The sequence below is a fragment of the Trichosurus vulpecula genome, chromosome 3 (assembly GCF_011100635.1).
Source record: "Trichosurus vulpecula isolate mTriVul1 chromosome 3, mTriVul1.pri, whole genome shotgun sequence".
Classification (NCBI taxonomy): domain Eukaryota; kingdom Metazoa; phylum Chordata; class Mammalia; order Diprotodontia; family Phalangeridae; genus Trichosurus; species Trichosurus vulpecula.
Window position 1 is genome coordinate 137,589,183 of NC_050575.1, and position 22,767 is coordinate 137,611,949.

Here is a 22,767-nt window from a genome sequence, read left to right on the forward strand (position 1 = left end):
ACTATAAACTCTGCAAACTTCCACTCTAAATTTCCTACTGTAACATTCCGTATTGAAACATTCTCACAGAGTATGTCTGAAATCTGAAAAGCAACAAATGGATCACCTTTTAAAAGTTTTACACAGAACTTGTGGGTTTATTATCACTGGTCAAGAATAGATTATGTACACTAAGTTTCTAAAAATGAATATAAAAACATTTTATTTCCACTATAGGAAAAGAGCTCAAATGAGGAAGACCTGGACTAACTCAAGTTAAATAAATACTGGAATAAGAATAAATTGTTTGCATTAGGGCCCTCTCTTCATTTGTCAGCTATTCTGACATTTCTTAAACAAAATCAAATAACCTTTAAAAAAGGATACTAAGAACTTACTTCACAAAGAGGCTGTAAGTGCGGTCTGAGCAAATATGTAATTGCTGCTATCTGAACTGCGAAGAATGGCAGCGCCCAGTTCTCTCTCAAAGGAATGGTGAACTCTACTCTTGTGGTATCTATTCTGCACAAAACAGAAATTTCCAGAAACAGCAGTAAAAGAAGGCTCCTTTTAAGTTTTTGCTAAAATTAAGAAATTCATGACGGTACCCCCAATTCAAATGGCTCTACATTTTAGTCTTATTTTTTTGTTTACTTATTATAGGAAACATTGAAGTACTTCTACTTAGACGGATTATGATTTAATTCCTTTGGATACTCTCTCCCCTGATGTGGATTGTAACCCAGTCACATCTCTCTTCTTGACTGAATCTGGTCCTATAAATCCCCCAGTGCGGATCTACCAATGTGTTTGAGGCCTTCCCCAGCCTAGGGGTTCTTAATCTGGGGTCCACATTCCCTGGATAGATTTCAGGTGGCCAGTGAATTTGGAGGGGAAAAAAATATTTCTTTATTTTCACTAACCCTTGGTTTTCTCTGTAATCCTACATATTTTTTGCATTTATAAACAGTCCAAAGGCCTACTAAACTAATTAAAGGCTTAAGACACACAAAAAAATCAAAAATTCCTTCTCAAGGCCATTTAACATTTTTGTGGGGACAAGTGAGGCATGTGACTTACCTATCTATTATTTCTTGCATTCATTACACAACTCGTTTATCCTTGCTTTTTGATCATGTTTCCTGTATCTTTTATGCTATTTCTTGCATATGTCATCAACAGCAACATACTCCTGCCTATTTGTGCTTACTATGTATGCATTTCTCTACTTAAGGTCGTTCACAATTTTCATTTTTTGGAGGTCATGGTATTCCATGACTTTTAGCCACATGACATCACCAAAATAAAACTATTGTTGAAAAGATGGGTTCTGTGCATCATGGAGCAGTTTGGGATTACTGAAAGCACCACATAATTCTTCATAAATATACAATTAATTGTATATTCAATTCTGTGCTCAGCTCATTGTTTATCTGTAGTGCTTGTCCAAGATAAATGTATGAAAATTTTTACTCAACAGACTGTCCATCAAACTCATACTTCAATCCATACTATAAGAATTCTTCATCCACTTAGTTTTCCCTGTGTACATTGTAAGGGCAATCTCTTTCAAGTGGACTTACTGAGGAGACCTTGTAGCATTCTGAGATGGTGTTATCAACACAATATTAATGCTAATCAGGAGCATCTGGAGGATCTGACCATCTATATGGAATCTCTGTTCCATTTGGATTCCTCTATGACAGTGCTTACCTTTGGTAAGCATTCATCATCCTCTTTTATCCCTTGCTTGATACTGAAAATCAGAAGATCCCTGAACAGGTTGTCTCTGTAGTTGCATCTATCAAGAAATCTCTCATAAGTTATCATTAGTAAAATTTAAATAGATACTCTTCATAGCAACAATATAGGCCATTAAATAATTTTGTTCAGTTAAAAAATATTCCTGCTATAGCTAGAGTTCTTATTATAATAGTACTACTCCATTTATATTAAATTATGTTGCTTTAGATCTAGCAATATATTTCAATTCCCTTGAGAAATAGCTAAATATATAGAATTTTACAAATAGAAACTGTTTTGTAAGACTATAATTTTCAAAGTTTAGTCTCCCTAATATTATGTTGCCACTATATAGTGAATTATATTTTAAATTTCAATTCAATTGAGCAAAAAATGCTTATTAAGTGCATACTGTATACTATCTCATTTAAGCCTCAAAAGAACCCCATAAGGTAGGAAAGGCTGGTACTATTATACTCGTTTCACAGATGAACAAACTAAAGCACAGAGAAGGTAAATGCCTTGCCTAGGGTCACATAGTAAGTTAATGACAAATCAGAGATTAAAATTTGCCTCCTCTTAATCCTAATTGATTGACAATCATTTTTTCAGTACCTACTATGTAGCATGCATCATGCTGGGGATATAAAGATAAAAATTAAATAACTCCTACCCTCTAGGAGCTTGGGAGAAACAAATACATATAAGTATATACAAAGTAAAAGTATTTTGGGGAGGGGGTACTTGCAGCTGGAGCCTCAGGAAAGGCTTCATGTTGAAGGTAGTGCTTGAGCCGAGTTTTGAAGAAAAGGGATTCTAAGAGGTGGGGATGAGAAGAGAGTGAATTTCAGGAATGAAGCACAGCCTGTTCAAAGTCAGATATGGGAGATGGACATTGTAGATGAGGAATAACTCTTGCTAGAATGACACTTTGGCTGGGCCACAGAATATGAGAGAGGGAATAATGTATGCTAAGGATGGAAAAAGGGTGTTGGGGCAAGGCTGTGAAGGGCCAAAGAATTTTCTTTTTGATCTCAGATGTAGGGAACTACTGAAGTTTATTGAATGTGGAAGTGACATGGTCAGACTCTCCTAGCTAGGAGATTTCCTAGAATCATTTAACAGATCTAGCAAAAGAACAGATTTCCTAGAACCGATTTTCTAGCTATATAGAGGACTGATGAGAGAGAGGAGAGACAAATTAGGAAGCTACTAAAGAAATCTAGGCAGGAAGTGATGGAGACTTGAAATAAGATGGAGGCCAACTTGTATCCAAATCAGATTTTTTTTTTCATTTTAGTAAATCAGAAAATAAATATTCCAAAGGGAGAATAAAACTCTCATCACAAAAATATAGAAGAAGCCATAATTTGTCAGACAGAAAATAACAAGCTCTTTTGTCTATAAAAAATAACAGCTGACAATTGTGTAACACTTTAAGATTTATGAAAGGATCTGCAAGTTTAAAATTTACAATAGCTCTCAGGTAGAAACTACATGGTATTAGTACCTTCATCATAGAAATCAGGAAACTAAGATTCAAAACATGGTCACAGAGTTACAAGTGTTACAAGTGTTAGAGGTAGGATTTGAATCCAAGTCTTCCTTACTCCAAGTCTAACACTGTCCACCATGTTATGCTGTAAAATACAATCTTTATTCTTACCATCCAAGAAAGAAAATATGTATATATAGAGAAATATCAATCCAACTCACCTATTTATAACATACCAGAAAGCTGCTAACAGCCCTGACAACCATGTTCCACTAAGAAGCCAGCTGGTTACATAAAGAGCTGTGACATACATTGCTTGGAGTCCAAATAAAGTGTAGATATAAAAATAAACAGGCTCTAAATATGTCTGTAAGACAGAAGTATAGTATCAGAAGTTTTTTTTTAATTCCTGTTGTCATTATAAATTTATAAAAAACAGAAAAGAGATTTTTAGGTCAGGAGCCCAACACTAACTCCAAGGAGTTCTGAGCCCTCTTTTCTCCTCTGCATGCAAGAAAATGCTAGCAATCCTTCCTCCTGCCAGCAAGGGGCAAAGAACAGCCCAACAAGGTTCTCTGCCTTATTCTATAATCCAAATAATTTTGTCTGAGCTTAGCCTAATTTTCCCTCATTTTCCTGAGAACAGCAGGTCACTTGTTTCAAAACTCTTTATGAGTTGGGGCTCCTGAGTTCTGACACTGACATAAATGGGAGTTGCTTTCCCTTAGAGGTAAATAAGAGATTATACTAACTTTCAAAGTGAATATCCTTTAAAGTACACATTTATGTTATTGCATGCTTTATATCCGTATATGTGTGAATATGCATTATAACATATTAATGAAAAACAAAGACCATAACACAAGTGAAAAAATTTGTATTTTAAAAGCTGATCTGTACGTATCTGCTACAGATCTGAAGAACAAAATAGAAGCTGCAATTCAAAACATAAACCGTCAATTTAAGTGACACAAAAGAAAGCCAAAGTGTACCTGTATAGGTAGAACTCTATATAAAATGCTGAGAAAAACCTCCTGGTAAATATTCATTCGTTCAAGGATGTTAATTGTCCTCATCGACTCAGTTTTATTATCATATATCAATCCATGGAAACCTATAGTTAGTATTTAAAAATTAGAAAAAAGTAACATTTTCAATGGTAATCATTCTTTAAAATAATACAGATTTAAATGACAAGATTTTCCAAAATCATATTGACTATGAAACTCTCTTTTATCAAATCATTTACTTTCTCCAACACAAAACACATTTCTCAAAATGTTGAAGTACAAACAGAATGGTATAATAAAAAGAACACTAGATTATGAATAAGATCTAGGTTCCAGTCACTGTTCTGCTGTTTGGTGGACATATAACCTGATTAACGTAGATTAATATTACTTAATCTAAGTCTTTAGTTTTCTTATCTATAAAAAACATCATAAAGGCCACCTGCCTCATAGGTTGTTATAAAGATTAAATGAGATAATCTTTGTAAAAGTGCTTGAAAACTGTTGAGTTCTACGCAAATATAAAGGATTTATTAGGATGATTTTTTAGCACTGAAGCCTCTGAAAAGATAGAACAGGTTCATGCAACTACAATTGGGGGGATTTACACAGTGGCGTGGTAAATGGGGTTAGCAGATTACACAATGAAGATTGTTTCTTTTTCATGGAGGTATAGTATAATTAATGTGAAAAAGAACAGGTGTATAGGACTGACTAATATCTTGACCTGAAGTTTACAGTGCTTTCCTTTGCCATACACAGTGGCTTTTACTTCAACAGAGCTATAATCTCATTAATGTGGGCACAGTACTTCCTTCTGCCCATGCAGATGCCAATCCATCACTACTACCTCATCTTCTATAATTCTTATCCATGTAATTTCTCCCAACAGGACCTCTTTGTTTCCTGCTGCCATTTAACAACCCTCCCTCGACCATCTTCACTAAGCAAGCTTTCCTCCTTTAAGGTTCAACACCGGATCCAGATCCTCATAGCGGTTATTCTATAGATCCCCCAGGACACTCTTCTTCCTTCCTCAATGACTCCAATACTAGGCTTATAGCATTTCTCTTCTACCCAGTTCCTGCCCTCATACTAAGGGATTTCAGGGATATTGATAGCCCCACAAATAACCTCATCCCAGTTTCTCAATCTGTTCCATTCCTATGATCCATTCCAACTCAGCCAAATTCACACACAAATATTTCACTTCCATATTCAAGAACTCTGAAATTCCTTTATATAATCATATTTTATCATTCTATCTTTCTCTGTGTTTTACTGATCTACAGGCCTGTACTTCATTTCATCATGACCTTCACTTCCATCAATTCTAGTTTTTTCCCATGCCATCAACTCTGAACTGGCTATACTCTCCTCCCTAATCTTGACCCCTTGAACCAGCCCTACACTATCCTACACCCCAATCATGCTTTGCCAAACCCTAACATTTGATTACCTATATTCAAATGCTGCTGAATAGTACTAAAAAAATCACTAATTTATGCTGACTCAGGTTACTACAAATTTATGTCATTTGATCTTAACTGGGCCCTCATTTCAGCAAGACAAATATTCTATTCCTCCATAATCCATTTGTTATACCCCTTTCCACAGTGTGGCTGTTCTAAACCTTCTCATCTCTCCTCAAGCCTCTCTTCTTCCTCCCCTCTCAGTCAAGGACCTCATCTTAAGCTTCAGGGAAAAAAATTAGACCATTCACCTAGAGCTTCCCCTTCTCTCCTTCTGCTCATCTCTCATCACTTAGCCATCTTCCTTTACTTCAGTCTAAAGTTTAAAAGGTGGCTGCCCTTTCTTGTCAATGCAAACCCCTCTACACGTGCTCCAGATTCCATTCCTTCCTAACTTCTCCAGCAAATTGTCCCTACCATCAACCTCATTCAATCATTTTTAATCTCTATTAGCTCCTTCCATGTTGTCTAAAAATATGCTCATTTCTCCCTCATCCTAAAAAACTGTCTCTCTATTCTTCTATCCACATTAGCTATCATCTCATCTCTCTCCTCCCTTTCTAAATTAAACTGAAAGTCATCTATACTCAGTGCCTTGATTTCCTCTACTCAGTTTTTGCAATCTGGCTCCCAACTCCATCATTCAAATGCAACTGCCCTCTCCAAAGTTATGAGTAATGTTTGAGTTGCCAAATCTTATGGTCTTTTTTCAGTCCCCATCTTCTTTGACTTCTGCAATCACTCAATCAATAAACACTGATTAAGCACCTGCTATGTGCCAGGTGCTGGGGATAAAAGTACAAAAAAGAAAGACAATCCAAAGGGGGAAGACAATACACAAAAGGAAGCTGAAAAGGGTGGGGGTCAACTGGGCTGGAAAAAGTACTGGGGGTATGGCAGAAAAGTCAAAGAAGTCCTAAAGTAGTACAGCCAGGTAAGAAATGAGGAGCTACTCTGCAGTAAATGGCACTGTCAATCAATCCCTTCTGGATACTCTTTCCATGTTTTCATGACTGTGCCTCTTCTCTATCCAACTAATTATCATTCTCAGTATCCTTTGCTCATTCTTTATCCACTGTATCCATGGCACAGCCAAATTTCCCTCCATCCTGGGTCCCCTTCTCTTTTTTGTTCTTTGGGATCTCACTTGGTGATCTCGTCAGGACTTATGGGGTTTATTATCATCTATGCAATCAGGTTCCAGATCTATTTATCCAGCCCTAGTCTCTCTGCAAGCTACAGTCACACAACTCCAACTACCTCGTGGATACTTCTAACAGGAAGTCCTGTAGGCATCTCAAATTCAACAAGTCCAAAATTAGATTCATTATCTTTCCTCCCTCTTCCTAATTCTCCTATTATAGCTGCAAGCACTACCATACTTCCAGTAACCCAAGCTCACAACTTTGGTGTCATCCTCAATTTCTCACTCACAATTACCCCACACATACAGTCCACTGCCAAATCTTGTCATTTCTACCTTCACAACATTTCTCTTATGTAATCCCTTCTCTTCACTCTTTTGTTCAGATCCACATCACCTCTTATCTGGTCTACTGAAAGACTTTTAATTGTTCTCCTTGTTCTCCTAATTCTCTCCCTACTCTATCCTCCACTCAGTGGTCAAGGCGATTTTTCTAAAACATAGGTCTGACTAGGTCACTCCCCTGCTCAATGAGCTACAGTGGGTCCTTTTCATATCTAGGATCAAATATACTGCTTGGTGACTGGCATTAAAAGCTTTTCTTAAAACAGGCACAATGATGCATTACTGATGGAGCAGTAGGTCAATAAGACCATTTTGGAAAGCAATTTGGAATTATTCAAATAAAGTGACTGTTATAGCCTTTGACTCAGAAATTCTACTACTAGGCTTATCCCAAGCTATTAGCAATGCCAGGCTATTAGGCCCTCCAAGGAAGCCACTGATAAGAAGAAAGTATATGCACCAAAATATTTACAGCAGCACCTTTTTTGATAGCAAAGAACTGAAAACAAAGTAGATGTCTATTAAATGGAGAATAGCTATACAATTGTGGTACATGGCGGCAATAGGATATTACTGTGCTGTAAGAAATAACAACTATGATGAATAGAGAAGCATGGAAAGATTCATATGAACTGATGCAAAGTGAAGTAAGCACAGCCAAGAAAACAATACACATAATGACTACAATATAAATGGAAAAATAATCACAAAAAAAAAATCAAAAGTGAATGCTGCAAAATAACAAAGAAAAAGTATGGCTCCAAAGAAGATATGAGAAATTACTACTTCTACTCCACCCCTCTGCCAATGGGAGAGCTCTACAAAGTTTTATACACTGCATGTATTTTTAGACTTATTCAATCTATTGATGTTGCTGACTTTTTTTCTCTTCTTTTTCTTTAAAAAAAATTTGTTATATGGGTTGGCTTCTGGAAGTGAGGAAAGGGAAAGACAATGGGGGAAATTATGATGATGTAAAAAAGAAAAAGATATCATTAAAGAAATGCTTTAAAGCTCTTTATAAGCTGGTCCCTTCTTACCTTTCTGGCCTTCATACATTTGAGTTCCTTCTACGCATTCTTTGATCCAGCTATGCTGGCATATTTTCAGCTCCTCAAAGACAACATTCTTTCTCCTGCCTCTATGCCGTTGCTCTGGCTGTCTGTCCCCTTGCCTGGATGTTCTGCTCCTTCACCTCAGTCTCTTAGTTTCCCTGACTTCCTTCAAAACTTAGCTCAAATCCTGCCTTTTTCAGGAGGCTTTTCTTAGTCTCAATTACTAATGTCTTCTCTTTTCAGATTACTTTCATCACTTTCATACATATATCTTTTATGAACCTAGTTTTTTACATATTCTCTCCCCCACTAGAATGCATGCTCCTTGAAAGCAGGTACTATTTTCTGCCTTTCTTTGTAGAGCCAATGCTTAACCAGAGTTCTAACACATAGTAAGTACTTAATGCCTGTTCACTGACTTTTGTTAATTGTAAGATGTTCCACAAAGATTTCATTTCCTTCCGATAGTGAGCCTAAACTCCCAGGGGATCAGCCCTAATCTGCAATGTGAGCAAAGTAAGGCTCAGGAAGCACAACATTCTATGATTTGCAGCAATACAGAATCATCCGTAAGTTATGTTAAAGAGAGGTGTCAGAAGAACCCATGGAATAGCAGAGGGAAGCAGGGTTCCAGCCCAGGACAGCCTGGAATGGTCGCTGGGTAAGGTGTTTCGCATGGAGCTTGCAGCAGAGCACAGCCCAGCGTGGACCACCCCTGGACCAACCAGACCAGGAGCTGGTCAGAACAGGCCCTAGCACCCTGAATCAGTAAGCTGTGGCAGTTACCAGACTTCTCAACCCACAAACAGCAAAGACAACAGAGAAGGTTAGTGGGAAAAGCTGTGGGGACAGAGTGAAAGGAGTTCCCAGTTGGGCCACTGCCCCGGGGGGCAGCAGAGGTGGTGCAGCTCAGAGGACAGAACTACAGCTGCAGTTACTTCCAGCCCCAGGCCTACCTGGAGGAGGGAATTAAGTGACAGATCTGAGCAGGAGTGCAGAGCCTTCTTAAGATCTGAGTCAAGGTGTGGGTTGGGGGTTCTTGGGGGAGGAGGAGTGCTGGTGTGGCAGAGCTTGCTGTGTAGAAATAACTTCTGAAGACAACAGCACAGCCCCTCAAGCTTGGGACAAAGTACCCTCTCCTCTACAAGCAGTCATACCTTGACAAAACACCCAAGGTTCAAGCAGTTGGCTGGAAACATGGCCAGGCAGCAAAAATGGAATCAGATTCAGACTCAGACTTTGGAATCTTTCTTTGGTGACAAAAAAGACCAAAACATACAGCCAGAAGAAGTCAACAAAGTCAAAGAGCCTACATCAAAAACCTCCAAGAAAAACATGAACTGGTCTCAGGCCATGGAAGAGTTCAAAGAGGATTTGGAAAAGCAAGTTAGAGAAGTAGGGGAAAAATTGGAAAGAGAAATGAGAGTGATGCAAGAAAACCATGAAAAACAAGTCAATGATTTGCTAAAGGAGACCCAAAAAAATAATGAAAAAAATAACACCTTAAAAAATAGACTAACTCAAATGGCAAAAGAGCTCCAAAAAGCCAATGAGGAGAAGAATGCCTTGAAAGGCAGAATTAGCCAAATGGAAGCTAATGAGTTTATGAGAAATCAAGATATTATAAAACAGAACCAAAGGAATGAAAAAATGGAAGACAATGTGAAATACCTCATTGGAAAAACCACTGACCGGGAAAATAGATCCAGGAGAGATGATTTAAAAATTATTGGACTACCTGAAAGCCATGATCAAAAAAAGACCCTAGATATCATCTTTCAGGAAATTATCAAGGAGAACTGCCCTGATATTCTAGAGCCAGAGGGTAAAATAGAAATTGAATGAATCCAACAATCATCTTCTCAAAAAGATCCCAAAAAGAAATCTCCTAGGAATATTGTCGCCAAATTCCAGAGCTCCCAGATCAAGGAGAAAATACTGCAAGCAGCCAGAAAGAAACAATTTGAGTATTGTGGAAACACAATCAGAATAACACAATATCTAGCAGCTTCTACATTAAGGGACTGAAGGGCTTGGAATATGATATTCCGGAGGTCAATGGAGCTAGGATTAAAACCAAGAATCACCTACCCAGAAAAATTGAGTATCATGCTCCAAGGTAAAATATGGACTTTCAATAAAATAGAGGACTTTCAAGCTTTCTCAGTGAAAAGACCAGAGCTGAATAGAAAATTTGACTTTAAACACAAGAATCAAGAGAAGCATGAAAAGCTAAACAAGAAAGAGAAATCATAAGGGACTTACTAAAGTGGAAAGATGATACATATAGTTCATGAGACCTCAGTATTAGGGTAGCTGAAGGTAATATATATATGTATATACATATATATATATACACACATATACATATACATATATATATATATAGGCAGAGGGCACAGGGTGAGTTGAAGATGAAGGGATGATATCTAAAAAAAATAAAATCAAATTAAGGGATGAGAGAGGAATATATTGAGAGAGGGAGAAAGGGAGAGATAAAATGGGGTAAATTATCTTACATAAAAGTGGCAAGAAAAAGAAGTTCTGTTGGGAAGGAAGAGGGGGCAGGTGAGGGGGAATGAGTGAATCTTGCTCTCATTGGATTTGACCTGAGGAGGGAATAACATACACACTCAATTGGGTATCTTACCCCACAGGAAAGAAGGAGGAAGGAGATTAAAAAGGGGGGGATGATAGAAGCGAGGGCAGATGGGGGAGGAAGTAATCAAAATCAAACACTTTTGTAAAGGGACAGGGTCAAGGGAGAAAATTGGATAAAGGGGAATAGGATAGGAAGGAGCAAAATATAGTTAGTCTTTCACAACATGAGTACTGTGGAAAGGTTTTACATAATGATAAACATGTGGCCTATGTTGAACTGCTTGCCTTATTAGGGAGGGTGGGTGTGTAGGAAAGAGGGGAGAGAATTTAGAACTCAAAGTTTTAAAAGCAGATGTTCAAAAAAAAATTTTTGCATGCAACTAGGAAATAAGCTATATAGGCAATGGGGCATAAAAATCAAACTTGCCCTGCAAAAGAGTAAGGGAAAAGGGGATGGGGGGGCGGGGAGTGGGGTGACTGAAGGGAGGACCGACTGGGGAATGGGGCAATCAGAATATATGCCATCTGGTAGTGGGTGGGAGGGAAGAAATGGGGAGAAAATTTGTAATTCAAACTCCTGTGAAAATTAATGCTGAAAACTAAAAATATTAAATAAATAAATGAACGAATGAATGAATGAATGAATGGACAGGTAAATAAATAAATAATGGAAAGAAAAAAAAAAGAGAGAGGGGTCAGAATGTCAGCAAGTAGCCTGGAATCCTATGCAATTTCCTAACTGCAATGCATGTTCCACTTCTCTCCCTATTCAATTCAGGGTTCAAGTCATAACCCATCTTGAGGGGCTGCCAAAGATATATGCATTGACTGACGAATGAATTCTTCCATTTGGCACATCACGCATAACAACTGCAAATATCTTTGATAAGCACTCATCTCCCTGATTTATGTTTCACTTACTACTGGTACCATGGAAAAGTGAAATGGTCTCTGATCTCAAGGAATTTATGTACTATCACGGAAATAACAGGTACCCATTACACTTCTCTAAGCTGACTACGTGGTTGCATCTGTCAAAGAATCTTTAATGATTTTAACATATTTATTGAAAGACACTGAAGAGAACCTTTAAGGCTATGTTTTGCTCTACCAAAATGCTTGTTTGTTAGCAGTTAACAAAAGTAATTGGTTCTTATACTGTCTACACTTTTCAGTCAATTGTAGGACTGCAATGTCTTTTGGATAAAAAAAAAAGTCTATGAATGCTCAACTATTCCTTCCTCATATTTTCATCAAGGATATCTTTAACATGTTCACAGACCATTCTCATAAAGACTTTACAGAAATGAGAAGTAAACACGAGTCAGTAGCTGCTGGTGTCTTTTTTGATCATCTGTTTACACTCTCCATGATTCTGTTCCATTCTTTTGGTAGTTTCCCTGAAAATCAATTATACAGTGCCGTATATAATAAATATACGTACATTATATGTGTATAATGCATATATAATATATATATAATAACTGTCACTTCCAGCACAGATTTCTCCAGTGAATACTTAATAAAATCCAATGACTCTATTTTAAAGCCATTTCTGCTTCTTCACATAATGCATCAGCTAATTCAAATGTGATGCTTCTACTTTCATAAGGTATAAGAATGGATGGTTATAAAAATGTTAACAAATCTGTTCTACTTCCCTTCTATTTGTCTTTCAAGTTGCATTTATAAATGTTCTTGAAATCTTAGTTCAAAAAAGCTGTCTACTTTCATTGCTTTCACTAGCTCTCCTCTTACTTTTCAAAGCCTTGCAATCTGGCTTCTGATGTCATCAATCAAATAAAAATGAAAAATCTCTTAACTGCTAAATCCAATAGCCTTTTTCTCAATCCTCATCCTTCTTGACTTTTCTGTTATTTAACACTGTTAACCACCTTGCCTCTTTTATTTTTTGTGACTCTATAGGTTTCCTCCTTCCTGTCTACCCATTTCTCTGCAAGCTCCTTTGCTAGAGCAGCAACCATATGCCATCCCCCAATTATGGGTATGTCCCAAATCTTTGTCCTAGACCCTCTTTGAGTTTCTCTCTACATTTTTTCTTAGTGACCTCATCACCTCTATGCAAATGACTCTCAGATTATATAGCCAGCCCTGGTCTCTGGGCCAATAGGCAGCTGGAGATATGAGAGTAGAGCTCAAGAGACAGACAAGACCAGGTACATAAATCTGGGAGTCATCTAAGTAGTAAACATGGTTGAATGCATAGGAGGTGATGAGACCATCAAGAGGGTGATCTTACCTAATTCAGTTGCAATTTGGTCCCCAGTTGTGTCAATTCCTCATGAATGATGCTGATGCTTCTCTGATGGACTACATGAGTCTGACCAACCAATCTGTGACATTTGTTAAATCTACTGGAATGTTCAGTGTCTTCATCTTACTGGATCTCTCTTCCATTTTTGAGACTGCCTATTCCTTCCTCTCAGATACTCTCTTCCCTAGGTTATTTGTGGTACAATTGGTCTCTTCTGGTTCTCTTCCTACATTTCTGACTGCTCCTTCTCAGTCTGCTTAATGGGATCATCATCTAAATCCTCTCTTCCCCATAAATGGGTTTTGTTCTGGGACCTTATCTCTTCTTTCTCCACAAGCTCATCAGCCCCCATGGATTCAATTACAATCTCTATGCACAACTCTCAGATCTACACAAATATTCAGTCTTCATTTCTCTCTTGAGCTCCAGTCCCACATCACTGACGACATGCTAGACGGCTCTGCCTATATATCCCATGGGCATCTCAAACTAAGTGTGTTGAAAATGCTACTCATCATCTTTCTCCAAAAGCCACCCTTGTTCCTAACTTCCCTATTACCTTCAAGGGTACCAACATCCTTCGAGTCATCTCGGATGGCAACCTCAAAGTTAGCCTAGAACCTTCCTGTCTCTCACCTCCCATATCCAATTGCCAAGTCTTGTCAAGTCTACCTCCACAACATCTTTCATATTCCCACCCAACTTCCACCTGTATTCACTCTGACCACCCTAGTCAAGCCCTTATCATCTTTCACCTAGACCATTACTACAGCCACCCATCTAAGCAGTTCTTTCTTCTTCTCATCTCTCCTCTTTCTAATCTATCTTTCAACAGCTGTCAAAAGCATAGGTCTGACCACATCACTACCCTCCTCAAGAAACCTCAGACAAAACAGAAACTCCCCCATCTGGCATTTTAAAGTCCTCTTACAATCTATTTTTCATCTATATTTCTTGACTCATTTCACATTACTTTCCCTCACGCAATCTCTACTCCAGCCAAACGAGCCTATTTGCTGTTCTTCACATGAAGTACTTCCTAAGTGTCCTCCCTCTTCACATTTGCCTTGTGGAACCCCTAGCTCCCTTCCAGATTCAGTCCAAGTGCCATCGCCTTCAAGAGGCTTTTCCTAATTTTTCTACTTTGTCTGTCTGTCTCTGTCTCTCTCCCCTCCTAATCCTCAAAATACTCTGAACTCATTTTGTATATTTTTCTAATTTAGGGGCAGATAGGAGGCACAGTACATAGAGTATTGGACCAGGAGTCTGGAAGATCCAAGTTTAAATCCAGCCTCAGACTCTTACTAGCTGTGTGATCCTGGCCAAATCACCTAACTTACATTTGCCTCAGTTTCCCATCTATAAAATGAGGAAAACAACAGCACTTAGCTCACAGGGTTGTTGTGAGGTTCAAATGTATTAATATTTTTAAAGCACTTAGTTCCTGGCACATGGCAGGTGATTACATAAATGTTAGTTATTGTTGTTGCTGTTGTCTTTACTTATTTGTGCACGTGCTGCCTGTCCACAGGAAAATGTAGAACACCTCCCTGAAGAGATCTTTTCTGACTCCTTGAGTAGAATGGATGCTCCTTGACAGCAGGAACTATTTCATTTTTCACTCTGCCTCCCCAGTACTTAGCACAGTGCCTGGGACATGCTTAATGAATTCTTATTGAAGAGAGAAATGAAGAAGGCACATGATGGAGTTCTATGGTATATCCATGCTGAGTGGGCAGGACATGGATGATAACCCAACAAAGGAGACCTCAAAGTATTGATCCTACATATAGGAAGAGAACCATTACAGAACAGTGTCACAGAAAGTGAGCTAGATGAAGCGTCCAGAAGGACATGATGGTCAACAACATCAAACACTCCAGAGAGGTTAAGAAGGATGAGGATTCAGAAATGACCCCTGGATTTAGCAAGACTCAATGATAACGCTGGAGAGAGCAGTTTCACTCAAATGTTGACAGGGGTTGGGGGTGGGAAGAATTGATTTAGATTTTTTGTTTTGGCAGGGCAATTGGGGTTAAGTGACTTGCCCAAGGTCACACAGCTAGTACATGTGTCAAGTGTCTGAGGCTGGATTTGAACTCAGGTCCTCCTGACTCCAGGGCCGGTGCTCTACTCAGCGCACCACCTAGCTGCTCCAAGTATAGGTTTTTTTCTAGAAGTCTGGCAGTCAAACAGAAGATACAGGCAAACAGTTTGAGGGGGAGATCTGGGCCTGTTTGAAGGAGGCAGAAGAGGAGTCAGTGGATGAGAAAAGGTTGAAAATTAGGGAGAGAGCATAATTGTAGGAGTAGGCTCCTAGAAAAAGTAGGAGAGTATAGGAGAGGAAGAAGATAAATAAGGGATTGGGGTTGATAAGGAGGGTCACTTCATCCTCCAAGGCTATGTTTTAGGCATTAAGGATAAAAAACCAAAAATATAATAGTCCTTGCTTTTATGAAGCTTACATTTTTATTTATGCTGAGGAAATATTAATGTAATCCAGTATTCTGGTAGTATATAAAATTTAAGTCAAATTCAATAAACATTTATTAAGTGTATATTATATAAGTGTTGGTCCCAAGAAAAAGATCTCATATTTATCATGCCAGCTATTAAGCTTATATATGTGCTAAGAAAAAAAAATCTGCCCCTTTTTCTGCTGTCACTGCAAAAGCATTAGGTGACTATACACACACTAAGGGCCAGTTTAAAAAATTATGTCTGTTTCACTGCTTGCCATGGCCATGACTTTAATACCAAACCACTGTTGAGAAGCTTCTCTATACTTAACTAGAACCTTCTCTGCATTTAACTGCTACTGGACAGCAAGTGCTATCTACTGCTATACTTAAAGCCTCAACAAGTATCTATACTACTCTGGATAAATATATAGGTACACAGTGGGAGAAAACCTTTTGGTTAACTTCTCTCAGATACAAAAGTATGACTTGTGCATGGGCAATAGAGGGAATAAAGGAGGTAGTTTAGAAGGGTGATTAAAGGAGGTAAGAGAAATAAAGGAATATGTGTACGTGTGCATAAAATTAAAGAATATACATTTCTTAGGCACAGATAAAATTACTAAACTTGACTACATATGACCAACTATTCTACGGTCCATAGAGACCTTCAGTATTTATCTTAGCATTTTCTAAGTACAGCAGAATAACGAAATGTATTATAACTTCTATATTCTATTGGAACTTCTATTTTTGACTCTTTTCCCATGCTATCTACTTTTAAAGTGAATATTTCTCTATTTATCTTGAACGAAATGTTCTTTAAGCAGACTAGTATGAGAACTAAGCAGCAGAACAGGCAAGCCAGTCTATATAAAGGTACAAGGGACCCTTAAGGGACAAGAGATGGTATGTCCCTGGTAAGACAAGCTACTGACACCAGTTCAACAATTAATACCACCCGGACTCCAATGGATATAGCAAAGACTCCTGAAACCCAAAATGCTGGGAATAGCAATGTGTTCCCCAGCCAACCAGTTCTGCAATCCCTGTGGAAAACGGGCCCATTTTCCTCACTGCCAAAAACACTAGACACTGATAAGCAGATAAACCCAAGATACCTAGGAATGAGAGTCTCACCCCCTCCCCCATTCACACCCTATCATCCCAAAAAGCAAGCCTGACAAGAGATGAAACCTGGATTGCTTCTGTAGGTACTGAAGTCCCATCCTTCACTTCCCATTCCTACTATCCCCCCTTTCCCTCCAGCAATCACAGCTAGACCCAGAAAAGAAAGTTGTTGACAACAAAGCCGTTAGCACTGTCAAATGGTTCAAAATCAGAAACTGACATGATTGTATCAATGGAAACAACATTTAAAAAGATGCATTACCATCTGCTTTGCCACTGCCCCCTAAGGACCATGGGACATTATTATATATTTAACTTAAACTTAAATATGTGTCATTCCCTCCCACCCCCATTAAATTGTGAGCTCCTTAACAGTAAGTGCTGTCCCTGCTTTTCAATTTGTATATTCAGTGCTGTGTAAATCAAAGGCATTTAATAAATGCTTTTTAACCCTTTTTTTCAACCCTTCATTCAAAATCCAGCAAATTCAAAAACAATAGTTGTATATGTGGGGGGGGCAGGGGGAGATGAGCACAAATGCCTAACAAAATAATATTTTAAAAGCAGTGTCTAAATGGTAACATAAAAACTTCTTTCAGGGCTGAGGCATTCATACTACGTTATTGAAAGATGAGCATTGGGGCAGCTAGGTGGTGCAGTGAGTAGAGCACCGGCCCTGGAGTCAGGAGGACCTGAGTTCAAACCTGGCCTCAGATACTTGACACATGTACTAGCTGTGTGACCTTGGGCAAGTCACTTAACCCCAATTGCCCTGACCTCCCCCCTCCAAAAAAAAAAGATAAGCACTGAAAAGCTATATAAATTTGGAGTGGTGTTTTGTTTTGTTTTGTTTTTGAGGGGCTTTGGCGGGTGGATTTCATCAGTGCAGAGAAATTTCAGATGAGAAAATTCCTTCTATCGATACAGATCAGCCACTGTTCTACAATTTATTGCCTTAAATAGTAGCCCAAGACAATGAAAGGTAAATTACCTGCCCAGCATCACACCATCAGAACATCTCAGAGGATGGTCTTGAAGACAGTCCTTCTGTGGTCCTGGCACAAAGCTGACTCTCCAACCCACTACACCATTCTGTCTACCTATGAATCTGGGATGGTCTCTAAAATGACGCCCATCTACTTCTCAAACAATAACCATTATTTCATTTTAAAAATACATTTTGATTAAAATATTATCTTCAAATGAGTTATACTTAAAATAACCCCAAAGACCAATAGGTAAAACTTCCTATTAATTTAATTACCTTTTGAGATAGTCGGAGCTTGTAGCATTTGTTTGTAATAAGAGTAATATAATCCACATTCTGTTCGGAATGATATTTCTCTCTCCACTTCCTGAAAAAAAAGTTAGACCTATTATTTTTTTTTGCAACTTTATTACATTTCAGTGACTATTGTCATAGCATCAATGAAGGGGGAGATAAAAACTCTGAAAACTGCATCTCAGGAGATCAGTCACCTAGTTTACATTTAAGTTTCCAAAGAATCAGAAAGTTTCTACACAAAGACAGAAATCAAATTTAAATTTAAAAAAACATACCTATTCCCACATAATATCAGAACCATGACAACTACAGACAGCCTAAAAAGAAACTTTTTCTCCCCACAGAAATATAACTTTTTCAGGGGTATGTTGTTATATCAAAGCTCCACATAACAATTCTAGGCATGAAGTTCACACAGGAAACTGGTCTAGGCATGTGTTGAGCTAGATGACCTTTGAGGTCCTTTCTGACTCAAATTCTATGAATATTTTACTGATCACAGTATTTATGTTTTACAACTAAAGACTCCCAATGTTTTGTCTTGTTAACATTCAGTATTACTAACTGTTGTTCCTTCTCAAAACTACTTCACTTTCTTTCCCTAAAAGATTATGTTTTTAATTGTGCTTGTTTTTTTCACCCTTCAACTATTTTTCAAGTAATAATAATAAAAATTCCATCTTAAAAAGCAGTCCACTAGGCTTTATTTTTGACTAAATGATTATGGATGATGCAACTCTTCCAGTTTTCTAGAGCACTGACCCTCTCCCAACTCAATGTGACAGCACCAAGGAAACCCTCTAATTAATCTACATCTAGTAGTGAGGTATTCACATTTTCAGTAAGGCAAGTAGTCGTTAAGTCTCCCAAAATGAAGAACCATTTTGTTTTTCAGTAACTAACTTCAGTAATATAATTTAAAAGTTCACATGATATGTTGTCTTCTCTACTGGGAGCTAAACAAATCTTTCATATTCTCTAGTAAAGCAATCTAAGTATGAAAAAAGTTCCAACCACCCTTATAAAATTAATCTCATTACTACAGCTTTCTTTATAAAAAGGACAATACAGAAAGCATTAAAGACATGGCTTTTCCAGAATAAGCAGTGGGCATTCTGGTTAGAAAAGTGTTTTTTCTAACAGTGATCAAAGGTTGAGCTCTTATTTTCAGTCATATTGATCTATTTATCCCTACTCTGCAAATAAACTGTTTCATTACTTTAGCACAGGCCTGCACAACTGGCCCAAAGGATTCCAGGTGGCCCTCAAAAACTGTAGAGGATAACATCCTTTGTAAGTAGAGGAAATCCTTTGGCATGTGGCAAGTGGCCTGTGGGCCACAGGTTGTGCAGGCCTGCCTTAGCATAATATAAAACCGAAGTAGCATTACTTTTATTTCAAATCTACATGCCCCAAACTTTACTCATTAATTATACAAACCATGAAGTAAAATGAGCAAACCAATAGGAAAGAAAAAGTCGTATTTATTTTCTGGTTTCTAGATGCTTTATGGCATTTTGTAGGCTCATTTAGATTTCTGAGCTGAGACATTCAAGATCATCTAGTCCAGTATCCTTCCTTTACACAATCTGGAGGACAGGCATCGGGCTGGGAGGAGAGGGAGGGAGAAAAGTCTTCTTAACAATGCAGTGAGTCTTAGGGGCAGAGCTGACCTGGCTGAAGGTGACTAGGTGCCTAACTCCTCCAAAACCTGAAATTAGTGATTATATCATCCATGTGGTTGAACTTAATTTCAAATATATGTTATAAAAAATACAATCCATAAACAACTGAAAAACCAACTTCAAGATAAATATAATGTACAGATCTATATAATCTAAAGTTTTAAAAAATGCTTTCCTTACCATAAACTAGTGAGGTAAGTAGCTTAGGTATTAATATTATTAATTTATAGATGAGGATGATAAGGTTTGGAAAGTTAAATAACTTGCTCATGATTTTAAACGCCTAATTTAAAATATCATGAGGACTTTAAATCTGAGTTCAGAGCTCTTTCCACCACACCATACTGCCTCTCAAGGAGGGAAAGAAAAGAAAGAAAGAAAAGATGCGACTCATTGTGACACGACCCTTTTAAATACCCCCTCAAAGTATAAAAACAGAGGGGGACCTAATTAGCAAAAATGCATTCAAACATGATTAATTTGTAATCTTGGCACCAGCTGTATAGAACCAAATGCTATACTTTATTAGACAGACACTTGCAAGTTTTACATCTGCTTCATGCTAAGAGAACATCTGCTTTATTCATTCAAATGTTTTTCCAGTTTTACAGCAATTTATACTTTGCCTGGTATACCATGCCAACAAAAACCTGTACCAATAGAGGTTACCATCGAAAGACTGAAAAATGAACAGCTACTACACATTTTAATTTGCATTTTTTCCACAGGGAATGTAATGTTTTTGAGAGAATTAAAATCCTTCTTCTGAACACAATAGCAGAAAGGAATGGGAAAATCTAAAAGTAGAAGGAAGAAATTAAAGAGAGAAAAAAGGCAATTTAACAATTGTTGTCGCAACAACAACAAAACTAAAAGGGAAAAACAACAGGATTCAATGAGACTTTACTATTCATGATATGGTTTCCCTACTGACATTTGAGTAGACAGCTAATAAAGGGCTACTTCTGTTTGCTGAAATTAGTCTTAAAATTATAAACTTCACATCAGTGCTTTCTGCTTCAACAGAGAATTTCATGCAAGAAAATTGTTCCCTGAAAGCCTGAGGAATGTACAAAGAACGATGTCTCAGGAGTCAGAAGACCTGTGTTCAGAACATGTGTCACTGCAAAGTCACTAACTGCCCTGGCTGAGCCTCACTTTCTTCATCTGTAAAATGGATTCTGAAGTCCCTTCCAGCACTAGCATTATGATCCTTTTTCCAATTCTCTCTTTGCTCCTCTCTTTTCTTCTTTTTCCTCCATTTCTTAAAACCGACTTTAGAATTAGATTAGCAAATAACCTCACTCATACATGTAGCAATTTCATTTACACAGCTGTTGAGAAAAGCTCCTAGAAGGGAATGTCACCAGCAAACATTTAATGCACACACGTGGTTTCTTGGCTGGTTAAATTAATGGCCATCTGTTAGAATGGCATAATTTCTGTTCTAAAGTTGACTAGACCTTTGGCATAGAACATAAGCTAACAAGATGAGGATTTTATAAGAAATGTGACAACACTTTTGAGAAATTCTTTTTCAGCAGGGAAGTGCTGAAGTAACCAGAAGTCCTATTACTGCAGTTTCTATCATCAACTATTCTTATTCAGATCATATTTATTAATAAACTATCTGCCTGCTTTTTTCATTTTCAGGATTGCCCAATGGGAGAAAAAAATAAATAATCTATAAGTCTGAATAGACAAGGGAATTAGGGATGGAAGAGCTATGCATGGGGAATATATGCTATTTTAACCAAGCCAGATACATAGCCATATTACTACCCATAAGAGCCTGTATCTACCTGAGAATATTTACTTTCTAAACCATCAATTTCACACATTTCTTCAACACCTACTACATATGCAAAGCATTGTATTAGGTCCTGATTTTACAAAGGGTCATGAAACAGTTCTTTCCTTGGGGTATACCCAATCCAATTGTGAAGAAAGAATGTTGATAAGGTAACATGGGAAAAGTAACAATTGCCAGAAAAACCTGGAAAAGACTACTTAGTCACAACATATGACTGTAACTAGATAGGCAAGTAGTTCTGTTATCTAAATGATCATTTGAGTTACAGGCATATTGAAATGGGAAACAATACATCACCCTTGAAAATTTACTTATCTTTAAATTTCCTAGTTGATAAGTTAGAACTAAAAAAACTATACATCCCTTCTAAGAAAATAGATATATGAAATATGATATGTAGCTTTTAACTACTGTTTGTATTTTTTTCACTCTTCCTACATCTACATTTCATTTTTTGTTAAAAGTTACTATAAATTTTTACATTTTTTCAATTGGGGAGGAATACTGGCTCTTAGAGTTATATATAACTACATTACCTAAACTGTCTACATATCATATACCATCAATTTGTTTCCATTTATGTTTCTTTCTGATATTTTTAAAGATATATATGTATCTTTGTATATATATATATATATATATACACATATATATATACACATTTTAATTAGATAATTTCCCTACTTTCAAAATATACCATAACGATGTGATAAAGCCAGCTACATGACAGTTTTTCCTTAACAATTTAAAATCAACATTTTCTTCATCTTTCATGTTATTCTTCTTCAATTACAATTTTTCAACTACCAGTGTCTAGAAATGAACATTTCTAAATATTTCAGATGCATTAAGCAACCTATTAGCTAGCTGTCTGGTTTTTTTGCACAACTGGATAACTATAGCTTAACCAAAGTGAACAAAAAATATTTCAGGTAAAAAAATATTCAAGTAATTTTGGGAAAAATAAACTACCTATCAGAATCAAAAAAATGTAAAAAGAAAAACACAGAATTTTGCGCTTCTTATAATACTGTGAAAATTCTAAGAAATATAGAAATGGGTGAAAATTCTATGAGTAATTTACATATTTATGGTTATTATATTAATTGCATGACATTTCTAACATAGTTCTCACTTACAGAAAAAAAGACAAAATGTTGATAGCAATTTTATAGCAACAAAGAACTAGAGAAAAGTGAAGCTATTAACTGAGGAATGGCTAAACAAAATGTGGTACAAGAATGTGATGGAAAATTTTTGCTACAAGAAACCTAA

General features: G+C 37.2%; 1 protein-coding gene across 2 annotated transcripts in view; it reads right to left on the bottom strand.

Annotated features, from left to right (window-relative positions):
- Positions 1–22,767, bottom strand: part of DPY19L3 (dpy-19 like C-mannosyltransferase 3) — a 97,292-nt gene that overhangs the window by 51,150 nt on the left and 23,375 nt on the right. For both annotated transcript variants that reach the window (XM_036750289.1, XM_036750290.1), the window contains exons 4-7: positions 17,974–18,064; positions 4,210–4,331; positions 3,439–3,584; positions 378–501 (exon numbers count right to left, since the gene is read on the bottom strand). In XM_036750289.1, coding sequence (XP_036606184.1) covers positions 378–501; positions 3,439–3,584; positions 4,210–4,331; positions 17,974–18,064 — 483 coding nt within the window. The remainder of the gene's footprint in view (positions 1–377; positions 502–3,438; positions 3,585–4,209; positions 4,332–17,973; positions 18,065–22,767) is intronic.